This window comes from Manis pentadactyla, chromosome X, assembly GCF_030020395.1.
Source record: "Manis pentadactyla isolate mManPen7 chromosome X, mManPen7.hap1, whole genome shotgun sequence".
NCBI classification, from domain to species: domain Eukaryota; kingdom Metazoa; phylum Chordata; class Mammalia; order Pholidota; family Manidae; genus Manis; species Manis pentadactyla.
In genome coordinates, this window is record NC_080038.1 from 12,987,265 (window position 1) to 13,001,357 (window position 14,093).

General features: G+C 47.3%; 1 protein-coding gene across 12 annotated transcripts in view; it reads right to left on the bottom strand.

Moving 5' to 3' along the window:
- Positions 1-14,093, bottom strand: part of RAI2 (retinoic acid induced 2) — a 347,676-nt gene that overhangs the window by 31,986 nt on the left and 301,597 nt on the right. For 2 of the 12 annotated variants that reach the window (XM_057496073.1, XM_057496071.1), the window contains exon 1: positions 3,204-3,392. The exons of the other annotated variants lie outside the window; for them this stretch is intronic. In XM_057496073.1, coding sequence (XP_057352056.1) covers positions 3,204-3,377 — 174 coding nt within the window. In that variant the 5' untranslated portion in view covers positions 3,378-3,392. Of the gene's footprint in view, positions 1-3,203; positions 3,393-14,093 lie in introns of those variants that run through there. 12 annotated transcript variants of the gene reach the window in all.

Below are 14,093 nucleotides of genomic sequence, written 5' to 3' on the forward strand. Positions count from 1 at the left end.
ACATCACTCTACCTACCTGCTTCTTTGGCTGTCAAATTAAATTAGATGAAACCAAGTGCGGTGGGTGTTCAATCTCATTTGTTAAATGTACGCTCGGCAAAGGTAAATGTTGTCAATCTCAATGAAATTCGGGTTTGTCAAAGGAAGGATCTGATTTTTCTTTTTTTTCCTAATAAAAGACAGCTTTCCGCATTTCGGGCTTACTCTCAGCTATCTTCCCAGCAGCTGTATCTCTCAGCCTATTAGTCAAGGGCAGGCACCCCGCCAGCTGTTTGCTGCATTTCACTTCCCTGTACATGATCATTTCAAAGGTCATGTATATGTTAATTTACTACCTGGTTGTTACTGAAGAGGGTTTTATTACATCATTTTACATTGATTTATTCTTCTCTTCCTCTAGGAAATTCTGGATTCTAAAGCAGCCAATGGCAGGGTAGCTCTGGGTGAGCATGAGACTTCAAAGAAATAACTATTATCATTTTTCAAATTAAACATGAACACACACAAGCAGTATGTTTTGTTCGGATATGATTATGATTGCCATTGTCTGGAGCGAGAAGAAAGAAGTAGTTTAAACAAAAATTGTTCATCTTAAAAATAAAAAAGGAGAGCAAGCAGGAGAGACATCCACAGCATGCCCTATCTAATCACTTGGCAGCAGCAATGTCTGTATGGTGAATTTGACAATGTCTAGGCCTTAATAATTTGATTCAATTTGCTTTTTTCCTGGGGGCTACCTAAAGGCTTAACTGTTTTATTTTAAGGCTCTGCAATTTCACTTTCTGTGGGCTCTGCCTGGCCAACAGTATCCTGAAGCTGGAATAATATGGGAAAGGAATAAGATGCCAAGAGGAGAGAAGGACGTTCAGGAGAAGGGGGGTAAGAGAGGCCTTACATCTAGAACACTCGCCAAGGTGGTTTCTAGGAGGGGGGACAATGGAATGGGGTCCTGTGCCTCCAGCTTTTCCATCTGCAGATCACAGAAGAGGTTTCTGTAGTGGTAGTGACAGAGGGGAGTGGCGAGGGGAAAGGAAATGGCAGAGAGCCACAGGAAGAGGAGACCTGGAGAGTGAGGCCCTGATCAAAGCACCTCTTTGCTTTCCAGTGACTGTGCCGCTCGGTGCCTGGCTGACTTCTCCCCAGCACCTGGAAGCCGGGAGCCCTTGCCCACATGTGCCCCTGTTGGAGAAAAGAATGACTCACGCTCAAAACCGTCAGTGAGGGATCACCTTTGTTCTTCTGCTTGCGTGTTATGATGCACCCAGGCTCCCCTACGCTGCCATTCAGAAATCTCTGAGTGGCAGAGCAAAGACGGGAACTTCGCTGACCTACTTTTACCAGACAGCGGAGGCTTCTAATTCCACAATCAGTGAAACAGCAGAACGATTACAGAGTGTGTGCTGTGGTGTACCGGATCAACCAAGGCAAACACAGCCCCAGGGAAAGGTTAATAGAATGTAACTTAAACAGCTCATCTGCTTCTAAATCTGCCGGGGCTGCAAGGAGAGCCAGACAAAAGGACCCTAAGCCCGTCTCCCCTCCACAGGCTGACCCTTGCAAGCAGGTTTATTTGCACCCTCGAGCACCCCCCCACCTCCACCCCGCCACCCCGCTCCAACTGTGCCCTCCACGCAGATGAATTCTCACCCGTGTCTGCAGTTGGACATCCTGCCCCCCCCACCACCAAATGCTGTAGGCCTCTGGATCGCCCCAGCCCTGCAGAGATAGGGCTGTGTGTTTATCCTTCCAGAACTGCAAATTCAAACTCAAATCATCAAATGTTATATCTAGTTACAGCCCTCTGCCCCAAGCCCCACCTTCCTCCTCTGGTCCCTGTCCTAAGTTATGTGGAAAAATAGCCCTCCAAGAAAAGATTAGAAACAAACTGGACAAACTGCTTGGTGTGTTATGATTTTCCTCCACATAAAGATTCATCTTAGAATTCTTTTAAAAATGTTCACACCTACATTACGACTACATTTTGGAAAATCAAAAACAAAAGGAAAATTTCATGCAGGAGGCTTATGACCCCAACTAATCAAAACTATCTGTTTGACTTTATTGTTTTATTTTTTAAGGAAACGATCTATCATGGCAGAGAGATAATTTCTGTCCTTTTTTTTTTTTCTGTATTTTATGATAGAGCCATTTCCCTGGGGCTACAGAGTGACTTGGAATCCCCAAGGGCAGCAGCCACCCCCATCTACTCGCCCCACTGCCGGTGGGTATCCCACAGGGTTCCTGTCACCTGCCCCTTTCTGCAGTGTGACATCCAGTGCGCACACTGTTGGCAGCAGCACTGACAAGGAGCAGTGGGACGAAGGCGGTGTGCCTTCACTACGGCTTGACAATTAAATACTACTTATTACCACCCTCCCCTGGGTCAGACACTCATCTCAAACCTCTCCACAGCAAAGGCACCTGCCTGGCTTGGCTGAAGCCCAGAGTGGGTGATGTGAAAGGAGCTGTGGACTTTGCATAGTTCCCAGACGAAATCACCGTGTGTGCCAGAGAGCATTTCTCTTGGGCAGGTGCATGGCTTTGTTTGGAGTCTCCCTGAAAGCCGACAGACTCAGGTGCAGACAGTTTAGGTGGGAGGGGTCCCAGGAGTTGTGGTGGGGGAGCCGGCCCGCAGGCATGGCCCGCAGTGGGCAGCAGGCTCAGTGCCTCTGGAGCTAACCTCAGCACTACCCGCACTGAGCGGGAAGCGCTGGGGCGGCTGTCTCTCGGCTGCACTGCGGCACTGCTCTGGGGCTGCCCCCGGGCGCATAAACTCCAGCACCTCTTGCTTGCCCACGGCCTGGGCCCAGCATGCTCCCAGGGGCAGCATAGAGGTCCTGCTGCAGAGAGCCGAGGGAGTGGCTGTAAGCACACAGGTATCGCCCCCAGAGCTTCTGGGAAGAAAGGGCCACTGGTCTAGGGGCCACAGACACCAAAAAGTCTGAGAACAACCTCTGTGTGGGTGCAGGCTTATCATTCCTTTCTTCATTCCCCGAAATGAAATTCCTCCTGGTGTCCCAGGGTCAGGCAATAGGCCACATTTCCCCAGGTCTGAGCTCCCTCAAAGTAAATTGGGCATCTTTGGAAGTTGTCTACACCCAGTCTTCTGGGAGCAGCCAATGGGAAAATCTTGATGTTGGAGCCCAGATCACAGCCCACAGTGCCTGTGGCAGCCAATGGCCCTTCCAAAGACCCCAGCTTACCCTGAAAGGAGTCATTTGTATGCTGGAGAACTTGGCTGCAGAAGGATGGCAGTCCTCAGAGATGATGTCTGTTTTGCAGCCAAGCTGAGCCCCAGAGAGCCTCGGCCTCTCCCCCTGGGACGCTCCTTCTCCCGAAGGCGAGAAGCAGTCAGATTCAAGACCAGCCATGTGCATGGCAACTGCTTCATTCTTTCTGAGAAACCTGGAGTAAGTTGGGGGTTTTGTTTTTGTTGTTTGATTTTTGCAAGCTCCATCTTTGTCAAATGCTAGCACAGGCAACATTAAGACAGCTCTACATATGGCCACCAAAAGACATGTTCAAGAATGTTCGTAGCAGCTTTATTTGCAATAGCCCCAAACTGGAAACCACCCAGATGTCCATCAGCAGGAGCAGGGATAAACAAACTGTGATACAGCCATACAGTAAGACACGGCACAGCAACGGGAAGACACCAACTGCTGCTAGGACAGCACCGTGGATGGACCTCACAGGCTTTGAGCTAAGTGAAAGCAGCCGGGCACAAAAGACTATACGCTGTCCGACTCCATTACATGAAATCCTAGAGCAGACAGAAGTCATCTATGGAGACAGAAATCAGAATTGTGGTTGTCTTTGGGGGATATTGACTGGAAAAAGGCTCCAGGGAGCCTTCTGGGGTACTGGAAATGGATTCTATTTTGATCTGAGGGGTGGTTATGGGGGTGTGTACACATGTAAAAATCCACCGGCACTTCAGATGAGCCCTCCCCATACTTTACTGCATACGGTTTATATACCTCAATAAAAGAGGGCAACAGAATCATAAGTAAAAAAGAATAATAAATTATCGTCATCGCCAGCATTCCAGGAGCATCCCTCATGGACAGGGACAGCTCAGAGAGTGCACAGCTGTGCCCACAGACAGAGACATCTGCCTGAAGCCGCCTACTCATCCTGAAAGCTGTCCGGGCACATCAGGTTTATGCCTGGTTCTAAGAAGTGAGTGTCCTGCAACCTTCAGCTTCAGTCCCAGCAGGAACCTTGAGGTGACATCTATACGGCCTCCTCCTCCTCCTTTTCCCTTTGGCCTCTCAGCCACTGCCCCCTTCCTTGGAAAGGAAGCCATGCCTCACTACTTAGTGAGGGACAGTGTCTTCGCTGGGGCCCTGATCAGCCTGGACCTTCCAGACAATGCTGACTTCATTGCTGGGAGGCCACAGAGAAACCAGGCAACAGCATGAAGGTGCCACCTCCTCCAGGTAGGAGGCCAGTCCTTCTCACTGTTAGAAGGCACTGGGCATCGAGCATTTCTGCACCATTTGGAGATTCTAGAAACCCTTTCTTCCACTGTTCTTTGTTACCATAACTTGAAGAAGTAAACCCATTGAGTCCACTTCAATGTCTGTTGACCATCTGGACTTTCTGCAGCAATAGTTCTCCACATGTGGAAGACAGTGCCACAAGCCTGGAGGGGAACTCACGATTTCCCTCTTAGGATTCTCTCCAAAGAGATCTGCACAAGCACGTTTATCACAGCCCTTTTGTGTTATAAAGACTGAACACTGCCTAAATGACAACCCAGAGGGAGCGGGGCAATTACTGCAGCCCGTTACACAGAAGATTACCAGCGGTTACAAAGGGAGGCGCAGATCGGCATGTCCCGACAAGGAAATAATGTCCACGGAAATTATTTATGGGAAAAATAAGTGGAAAAGTCATGTGGCGGGAGAGAATATAGGTTTTCTATACAGAGAGCAAAGTAATTTTTATTGAATGTTCATACATGCTAAGAACTTAAAGAATAAAACCAAGTTTGTACCCGTTTTCTCTGATAAAATTACAGGGGGCTGTTCCTTTCTTTGCTTTAGATGTCTATCATATTTTCATTTGTTAACTATGTGTTACCTTTTCCAATCAGGAATACGAGATGAGAGACCAAGATGTTTTTTCAAAGGGCCCGTCACTAGTTTCCCACGCATTCTTTTTAAAGTCTTGCACTACAGATACTCAGAGACAGCTGGATCTTGAAGCCAGGCAGACTGGATGACACAGTGGGTCCAGCGTTTTCCCGTTGGAGACGTATGACTTTGCCTCCGTAACCCTTCTTTTTTTCCATCATCAACAGGCCTCATTGAGAGTGTATCCGATGCCACTCTCTGAGCCAACATCGGGGGCCATCATGGTGGATGAAATGCTGACATCCCCACCGGCCACACACACACACACTTGGAGTTGTATCTCCAGCTGTAAAATGAAGGTAACTGTGCAGGGCTACTGAAGGGCTTATTCCTGGCACGTAAAAGGCCTTTGAAAACTGTCAGCTACTTTTCTTTAAACACCCAAGGAGTATGACTCAGTTCAGGCAGGATAGGTTGCCTAACAAATCGCTCCACACTTGTGATGGCTCACTAATGGAAGCTCACTTCTTGTTTGTGTACCAGTCTGGGTGGGAGCTCGAGATCTGGCATTTCCATTTCATGCAATGATCCTCCCCAGGCTGAGGAGGTTGTGCCACCTTCCAAGGTTACCCTGGGACTTGCATCCATCCTGGACAACCAGTGGAAGAGAAAAGAGCATGAAGGGAAACCTGGAAAGCTTCTATGACTGGACAGAGGTCCACATGTCATTCCCACTCATATCCTACTGGTCAGAACCCAGTCACATGGCCACACATAAACCAGTAAGGGAGGCTGGGGACTAACCAGCAATTTGCTGCCACTGTGAATTAGAGGGGAAAACACCCCTTTGTGACCGTGTGTTAGTGTGGTCATTTGAGTCCACCCTACAAAAAGCCCATGCTGAAGGAAGCCTTTGTTCTGGGAAGTTCCAAAGCTCTTCCTTGCAGAACTTTTAGTTTTCCAGAAGAACTGTAAGAAGCCGTCTTTTAAACCTTTTCTTTTTCATTATCAAGGTTGTCCTGCCATCATCTGAGATATTGTTAAACACCAGCCCCCGGCACTGACTTTCACAAGATTTGAGATGCTGTCAAAAAGAAATGCCAACTCATCAGATTCTGTGGGAAAGAGATACCAACACACATATAACTCAAACTAAGAGCTGCAGATAGGGGCTTTACTGTGCACCCAATGACACGCCTCCCTTCTAAAGAGCCTTACATGCCAGCCAGCAAATCCAGGGACTTCACCATGGGAACAAGAGGAAGTATATTTTTTTTCCCTAAGCTGGGGCTTTGTAGAACCAATACTTATACATCTGCTGTCAGAAGTTTACATTATAGATTCAGAGGGCTCGAGATTTAATTCCACAGTTTGGTTTGCTTTTGTCATTCAGGAGATTGCAGAACGCTCACAGGTATGGTTGAGATGGGGCAAGATGTGTCCAACATGATACTATTCATTCATTCATTCATTCAATAAATCCATATTGAGTGATTACTCAATTACAGGACTGTGGGTCCCATGTTGAGGATTCCAAGATGCAAGGGCCTTTCACTGTCTATCTACCGAGGGACGGAGTTATGTGGACACAAGTTACAATCCCACAAGACACTGCTGCAGAGGAAGCAGTGCAAAGGCAGTGAAAACACAGATTATTAGAAAGGCCACTGATTCTTTGCCATTTCGGGTTTACTTGGCATAGAAGCATGCACTAACTCACCAGGAAGTCTCCTCTACTCATTAGCTGAAACGACTGCACATTTGAAGAGAGAAAGGCAATGTTCCGGGGACCCTAGGGCCCTTCATCCATGTTCTCATTGGAAAGAGAAGTGGCAACAATACAAGTAGTTACAGATTCTGGATCCCTCCTGTGTACCAGGCATTATGCATGCCTGTCATTAATCTTGTCAGGCAAGTATCACCACTGCCCATTTTACAGACGGCATCTCTGAAGCCCAGAGAGATTAAGACACTTGCTCCATTATGTAGTAATCTGCAGACCTGGGAATTTGGTCTGTTTGACTCCAAAGACTGGGCACTCTTTACTGCCACCTGTCACAGCCTCCCCATATGGAAGATCAGGGACAGCAGACCCAGGACACAGTGGTGGGGACCTATGGCTTAATTGGATTGCTCCAGAGAGGCAGCAAAGGAAGGGGAAAGAGGCTGGCCTCAGGAGTCGGCACTCACCTCCTGAAGTAACATGAGCATTAACTCTTGCCATTCATTCATTGATTCAACAAGACTTATTGAGCAACAGCTAGGCACCAGGCGCTGTTTTAGGTGCTGCGGATACCGGCAGTGAACCAGGTGAGGGTAGGGAGAGGGTCAGTAGAAGAGGGGGGAGCAAATATGCCAAAATAATTTTTTGTCATACATGAGACATAATAAAATAGACACCTTTTCATTCTTGAAGCTGGTAATTAGAGAAAAGTATGTTAGCAGAGGTTTGTGGGGAAAATCGATTTAAGCACGAGAAGACTTTGAATTGTGGAATATACCTTCCAGAGTCCTGGAGAAGATAAAGGATATGTGTATAGGAAAAAAAAGACCCGTAAGGACGTGAACCAAAACATTGACAGTGGCGTCTCTGGGTGGCAGGATTACAAATGATATTTATTCTCTTCTTGTCAGCTTTCTATGTTTGTAAATTTTCTGAAATGAGTATTTAATAGTTTCACAATCATAGAGACACAAAATTTACTAAGATGTTAAAAAAAATGAAACTCTGAAGAGCCAGAACCTTCCTCTCCTGGCATTAGGCAGTAACTGACAAGTCAGCCAGACAGGGCGGTGCCTCACTCCTATAGTCATGCCGAATGATATCTTATTTCAACACATTGCCTGATTATTTCAGAATTTGCTCACAGGGTAGCCACAGGAGGAAATATACACTCATCACTGAGATATTAGGGATGGAATCCTGACGCTTAATTTTTCATTAGGGCATTGTGCCATTTTTCAATTAAGACAGGTTCTCTTTTTTTTTTTTAAGTGCTGATGTGTAAAACCTCATTTCCTTCCTTAGCACACTGGCCTGTGGATTTTATTTTTAACTGATTTCCATGTGCTCCAAAGAGTGGCAGAGAAACCAGGCTGGTGAGCTGTGTTGCCACAGCGTTCCTGGTGCTGGAAAGGAAACTGCAGCTCTGTGAGAACAATGCTTTGGAAAATCTGTCAAACCCAGTCGAACACACCTATGGTTTGTATGAAAGAAAGGGCAGGCATTACTCATGGCAGCTTTGACAGGGAGAGTGGAGACTGAAAAGCCATCTAGCCCTTCAGCAATGAATGTGCCTGGAGGAATCGGTCAGCTCCAATTTTGGAGCCAAGGAAGAATTGTCTAATAATGTTCTGATATAGTGAATTCATTGTGCCATCTTTTTGTTCAAAGTATTTTCCTTGTTTTCAAATAAAAGAAGATGCCCACCCCCCCCCCATCTCCCACCAAATATCAAATCAAGAAATGAAAACGCCCTCACTCAAACTAACAGGGTCTGTGAGGGGCTTAGATTCTTAACATAAGATTCTGTTTCCTGTTAGAAATATTGTTTCAGAAAAAGTAGAAGCAATGATAGATAGAAGGGTCGCAGGAAACATCTGTGTATACAAACAGACCAGCTCACTAGGAATAAAAATGCATTATGCATCACAAAGGTCTAAATATTTTTATTAACATAGTTTGTTAACCAAGAACTGAGCAGTAAGTTTCCCTAAGAGTTCCCCATCGAATGCTTTCTTCAATATTTCATTTTATTCTTAGGAGAGAAGTAACTCTGAAATCTTATCTTAGATTTTAGCAATGAGTTTTCTATTAAAAGTTATTTCTTTTCCATCTCAGGCTGAGCAAAGCTCCGGGCCAAGGGGGTTAGGGAATTTGTTTCATAAAACTGACAGCTTGGCGAGCATTCAATCACTCGGCACTACACAGCCCAGGAGAACAAATAAGTCTTTTCTGATGCCACTCCAGACACATTATGATGTATGTTCCCATAGCTTGATTCCCACATTCGTACTGTTTGCCTCCTGCAGCAACAAGAAAAGGGGGCAGAAAGCACACTGAAAACTAGGAGGAAGTGAAATCAACCACCCTCAGTTTGGTAGTTGGGGAAAAATGAGCACATTGGACATGCCATTTTAGTGGTTGGCCTGGCCCTCCTTGCCCGAAGGCCAATACGTTCAGGGGACTTTCTGCCATTTTACTGTCCTGTCCTCAAGGCTTCCAGACACGTGTCTTTTCAAAACCTGACAGAGGCTTTAGCGGGGTACATGAGGCTAGCTTGGTGGCTGCCTTTGGCCGAGGTGGCACCAAGGGCAGGCTCCTGGCTTGCAGCCTGGGCAGCGCTCCGGGCAGCAGAGACCAGCCTGCCCCAAACCCTGCAACAGCAGAGACCCAGCTCAGGAACTTCCTGTTTAAAAGGCCTAACTCAGAGCAGCCGGAGAAAGGAAACCATAACAGAATTTCTGCCCTCCTCCCTAAACAGCATTCATTAGAAGGATTTTTTGGGGGGGGTACTTGTACACAAAGCTATGATTGAAAAATTCTTGTGTGAGACACAAGCAAGCTATGCTGTGGGAAGATAGTGGTCACTATTGGCAGGAGGGCATGGGGGGCTTCTGGGGGCTGGTGTGGTGCCCGTCACTGTAGGGGGCTGGTGACATGGGTGTTCTGTTTGGGAAAATTCTTCAAGCTGTACACTTAATAATAGGTATACTTTTCTGTATGTATGTTAGGATTTTAGACAAACATCCAAAAATAAAAATCTGTGATGAATAATTTTTAGGACTTCTCCCACCCATAAAGCTGGCTTTAAAAATCAAACATTACCAGAAAAGAATAAACTGTATCTCCCCCACAACAATTGCTTAAAAATTCTGACCTATTTAAAGTGTATGTGAAATAGAAAACCTTTTTAAAATGCTGATACTATTACTGAAGCTCTTACCCACCATGTCCTTTATGCTTGGGAAAGAATATACTGTAGGCAGTTTTGAGGTAACACCCACTCTTCATAAAGTGACACAGAAAGGCACAGAGAAATGACAAAACTCATTTTCACTCTTGGACTCATCCCAGACAAGGTGGGATTGGAGGTTTTTTCCAAATACCCAAGTCCCATTTGGGGCCTTTCCCGATCCCTTACTGTCTGAGCCATGTGGCTCCAGGAATCTCATCCTTCCTTTTTCCACACCTTCCCCTGAGTTTCCCTCTCTCTTTTATTTCTCCGTGCTGAATTCCTCGTTACTCCTTGTGGATAAAATGAGAGTTCCTGTGGCCAGGATTCTCACCTGGCCCTGGTTGACTAGCTCACTGCACACCTGCTACATGGCTGTTGACTCTATAAAAAGAGCTCCACCCAGTGCTCTGGGTGCGACACAGTGGCAGGGCTGCAACGCTGCAGGAGAGCAGAGCAGAGGCTGGAGTGGTGGCAGTGCTGAGGACAGAGGCCCAGAGGACGGCTGTGTGGACAGAGGGGCCCAGAGGCAGAGACTGGCTTGCTGCCTGCAGACTTGCTCTGAGTGAACGGGATTTTAGTGACTGACGTGCCACCTGGAAATAAAGTTGGGTATAACCCTTTCACCCCAAGAACATTTTATTGTCATTTTCTTTGGTCACATTGAATCCATAGTGAACTTGAACTTGCCTGGGGCTGAAACCCATTGGGAAGGCACTCCTGCTGCTGCTGTCCACCATGACAAGGGACTCTGATACTTTTCTCTGTCACTGGTGTGATTGGTGTTGGATAACTGTGTCACCTCACCCTCTGTTTCTCTCTGCGTTTCTGAAGGTAGCTGAAGGCTTGCGCCAGGCCAGGCCTTCACAGGAAAAATCTGTTTCGTTAGCTTCCTGTTCCGAGGGGTCCTCTGACCCACTGTTTACATGTTTTCTGCTTATTTACTCAGGTTTATTTTGCAAGAGAAATAGTTGGGGTGGGGGCAAGAAGCATTTGAAGATAAAAAAAACTTGTTATTTGGTTTCAAAAGAGTTATAAATAATGGAGGGCTATGGTCACTTTGCAAATTAAGATCCAAATGGTCTCCTGGTACAAATGATTCCGCATTTTGTTCCTCTTAAAAAAAAAAAAAAAAAGTCTTTTCCAACCAAGAGTTCCAGGCTGTAGGGATGCATTATGTAAAGAAACAGTTTTGCTCACCCAGAACCTAGTTTAAAATCTTCCCATGTCTGGTTCAGGCCTCACAAGTCCCAGATGCTGGCCAACCAAACAATTCACTCACTCACCTGAAATGCATGGATGAATCCCTCAGGTGGGTGGGACTACGAGGACGACGGGGTGCAAGCTAGTTTCTGGGCAAGCATAATGGGGTTCTCCAGGTCCTAGGGCATTTCACTTGGACCCGGAGAAGCTATCTGAAAGGGCCTAGGATATGCTCTTGCCTCTTCCACTCCCAAACTCCCGTTCCGCTTTGTGGAGGCATTGCCATATTGGGCCCCCAGGCTAAACTGAGACTCCACTGTTTTAGCCCTGACCAGCCCAGCTGTCCATGTTATGACACCCCCCCTGGCAGGTGGAATGACCAACTCATCCTGGTTTGCACAGGACAGCCTGGGTTTTAAAGCTGAAAACCCCATGCCTCAGGAACCCCCTCAGTCCCAGGCAAATCATGATAGTTGGTCACCCTAGCAGCAGGCCACTGGCCAAACCCGTGTCCTCCAGCTGGGCCCGGTCAAGGCCTGAAGCGGCAGGAGTCCCCGTGCCCCTACTGCTTACAAGTTCTGACCTGTTTAAAGTATATGAATTTAGAAAATGTATTTAAAGCTACTGGCTGAAGGTGCTCCCTGTCTGTTGACTATGTAAGGTTCTCTTTTTTCCTCATTTTCTGGCCCATTCATTGTTTTCATAACCCTCCCTTCAGAATCTGGGGCTCAGATGATTACATTGGCCAGTGCCAAGACTGCCTGACCCCTTCCCCCTAGCTGCCCCGCCTCTGGCTGCAAAGAGTAGGTGGGGCCTAGGGATCCAATCTCTCCCCCTCCTGAGTTCCCTGGCCCATCATGGGGCCTAAGTGACAGAAACCAGGGTGTTGTCACAATTTACTCTACCAGCCATTACCAAGTCCCTCAGAGTCGGCCTCCTAAATACTTCTAGAATCCAGCCACTTGCCATCTCCACCACAGCCACTGGTTGCTTCAGTTCAAGGTCATTGCTCTCCCTGGATTACTACCACAGAGCGTTTTTGGTCTTCCTTCCGTCCTGCCCCAGTGCATTCTCCGCTAGCGAGAAAAACCAAACACATAAAGTAGGTTATGTCACAGGCCTCCGCAAACTGCTCAGGATAAAGTCCAAGTTCTTCACCAAGCTTTACCAGACACACTATGATCTGGGCCTTGCCCACCGTTTCTGCTCGTCATCCATGTGCTGCCCTTTTGCCACCTCAGTTTCCTCAACTGTTTCTAAACATGACTGTGTGGTTTAAGTGAGAGTGTGTATGTTACATTTCCAGCCAGGTGCTTCAGCTCCCTCATGGATTTGGAGAGCTTGGGGCTCCTCACACCTTCCACAGAAGGGGTAAAAACAGGTGGGGCATTTGACATTGACCACTACAAGGAAGGGGACAAAGAACAGATTTGAAGCAAGGGAGAAAGTGTCCCATACGGATGGGGGGGATGGAGAGCTTCGTGTTCCAGATATCCAAGCAGGAGTTGTGAGTGGGTCCAGTGGACCAGAAGAAGGTGGCTGTCATCCCGATGAGTGGTGGTGATAGAGACGGGAGGGATGGGGGCATGGGGCCCCACTGCCTCCCTCAGAGTTGCTGAGATGGCCCAGGGCTAAGCAGGAAGTTGCAAGAACTCAAAGCACGAGGATTTGACATTTCTCCACTGGTTGATAGGGACAGAACCCCTGTAAATCACAGAAATGAGGCCTTGAGTTCATGCCTTTGAAGACTTGCTTTTAGAAACAAACTGGGGGAAATTGGTGTGTTTGTGCTTTTTTAAATTACACATATTAGCAGCACCTAAGTACTACAGAGCCATGTGCCAGGAGCCCAGGAAGGCTGGGTTGTTAGAGATGGTGATTCAAATGAACTTTAGGAAGTGCTGCCTGGCTCAAGAGAATGAATGTTGGCCTGAAACCAAGCCACAAAAAAGAGACACGTGACTCCTGCCCATAAAATCCAAAACAACAATGATGACGACACACAGGAGAAAAAAGAAGAGCAGAGGTTCTGTGGGAGAAGATCTGTGCACACTGAGAAAAGAAGTGATTCCACATTACTCTTACTGTATAAATACAAGAAAATCAGCCTAACAGCTACTTTCATGAGTCACCTCGGCTACTTCTCTACACGTGTGTGTTTTTTTTCTTTTTAACAAGAACAGCATACTCAGCACTGATGGAAGTTGGATCCAGAGTCAAGGTGGCCAACACAACAGGCCCCTTTCCAAGGACCTCTCTAGGCCCTCTGGCTACTCACACTCTGTGCCTCCAATCCGGCCCTAGGACTTCTGGCCTTTGCCTTCCAGGTGGACAGACTTTAATAGGGCACAGAGACAAGGGTAGGGGGACCTGGCTTCATTTTCTGTCTGCCTCACCTGCTTCACTTTGTTTTTCTTTCCTGGTTAACTTTCCATCCACCATGTGATTGCAGAGAACAGCAGATGGGGCAACAAACGGGCCTCTCTGTCCAGGCTTGCCCTACATCACCGGGACGGCCAGGCAAATCCTAGAGACCGTGCCTCTTCCTTTACCCCACCGGCTCTCCGTCCCCTCCCAAGGAGCCCCACATTAAAGTGAATGCATTCCAGAACTATTGCCAAGGGACTGACCCAACCTAACAGTGGCCCAAACAAAGCTGGGATGGGAGAGGGCCAGGTCCCCAGGATGGCAGCAGGAAGGAAGCTTCTCATGGCTGACCCGAGCCAGCGACCACTGCTCTCTGTGTACCAGGAGGTAAGACCTGAACCCCAGGCCATGCTACTTTAAGATGCAGGAACCAGTTTTTAAACCCAAGTAGATAACGTTCAACCAAAGGTCCTAGCACCAGCAGTAC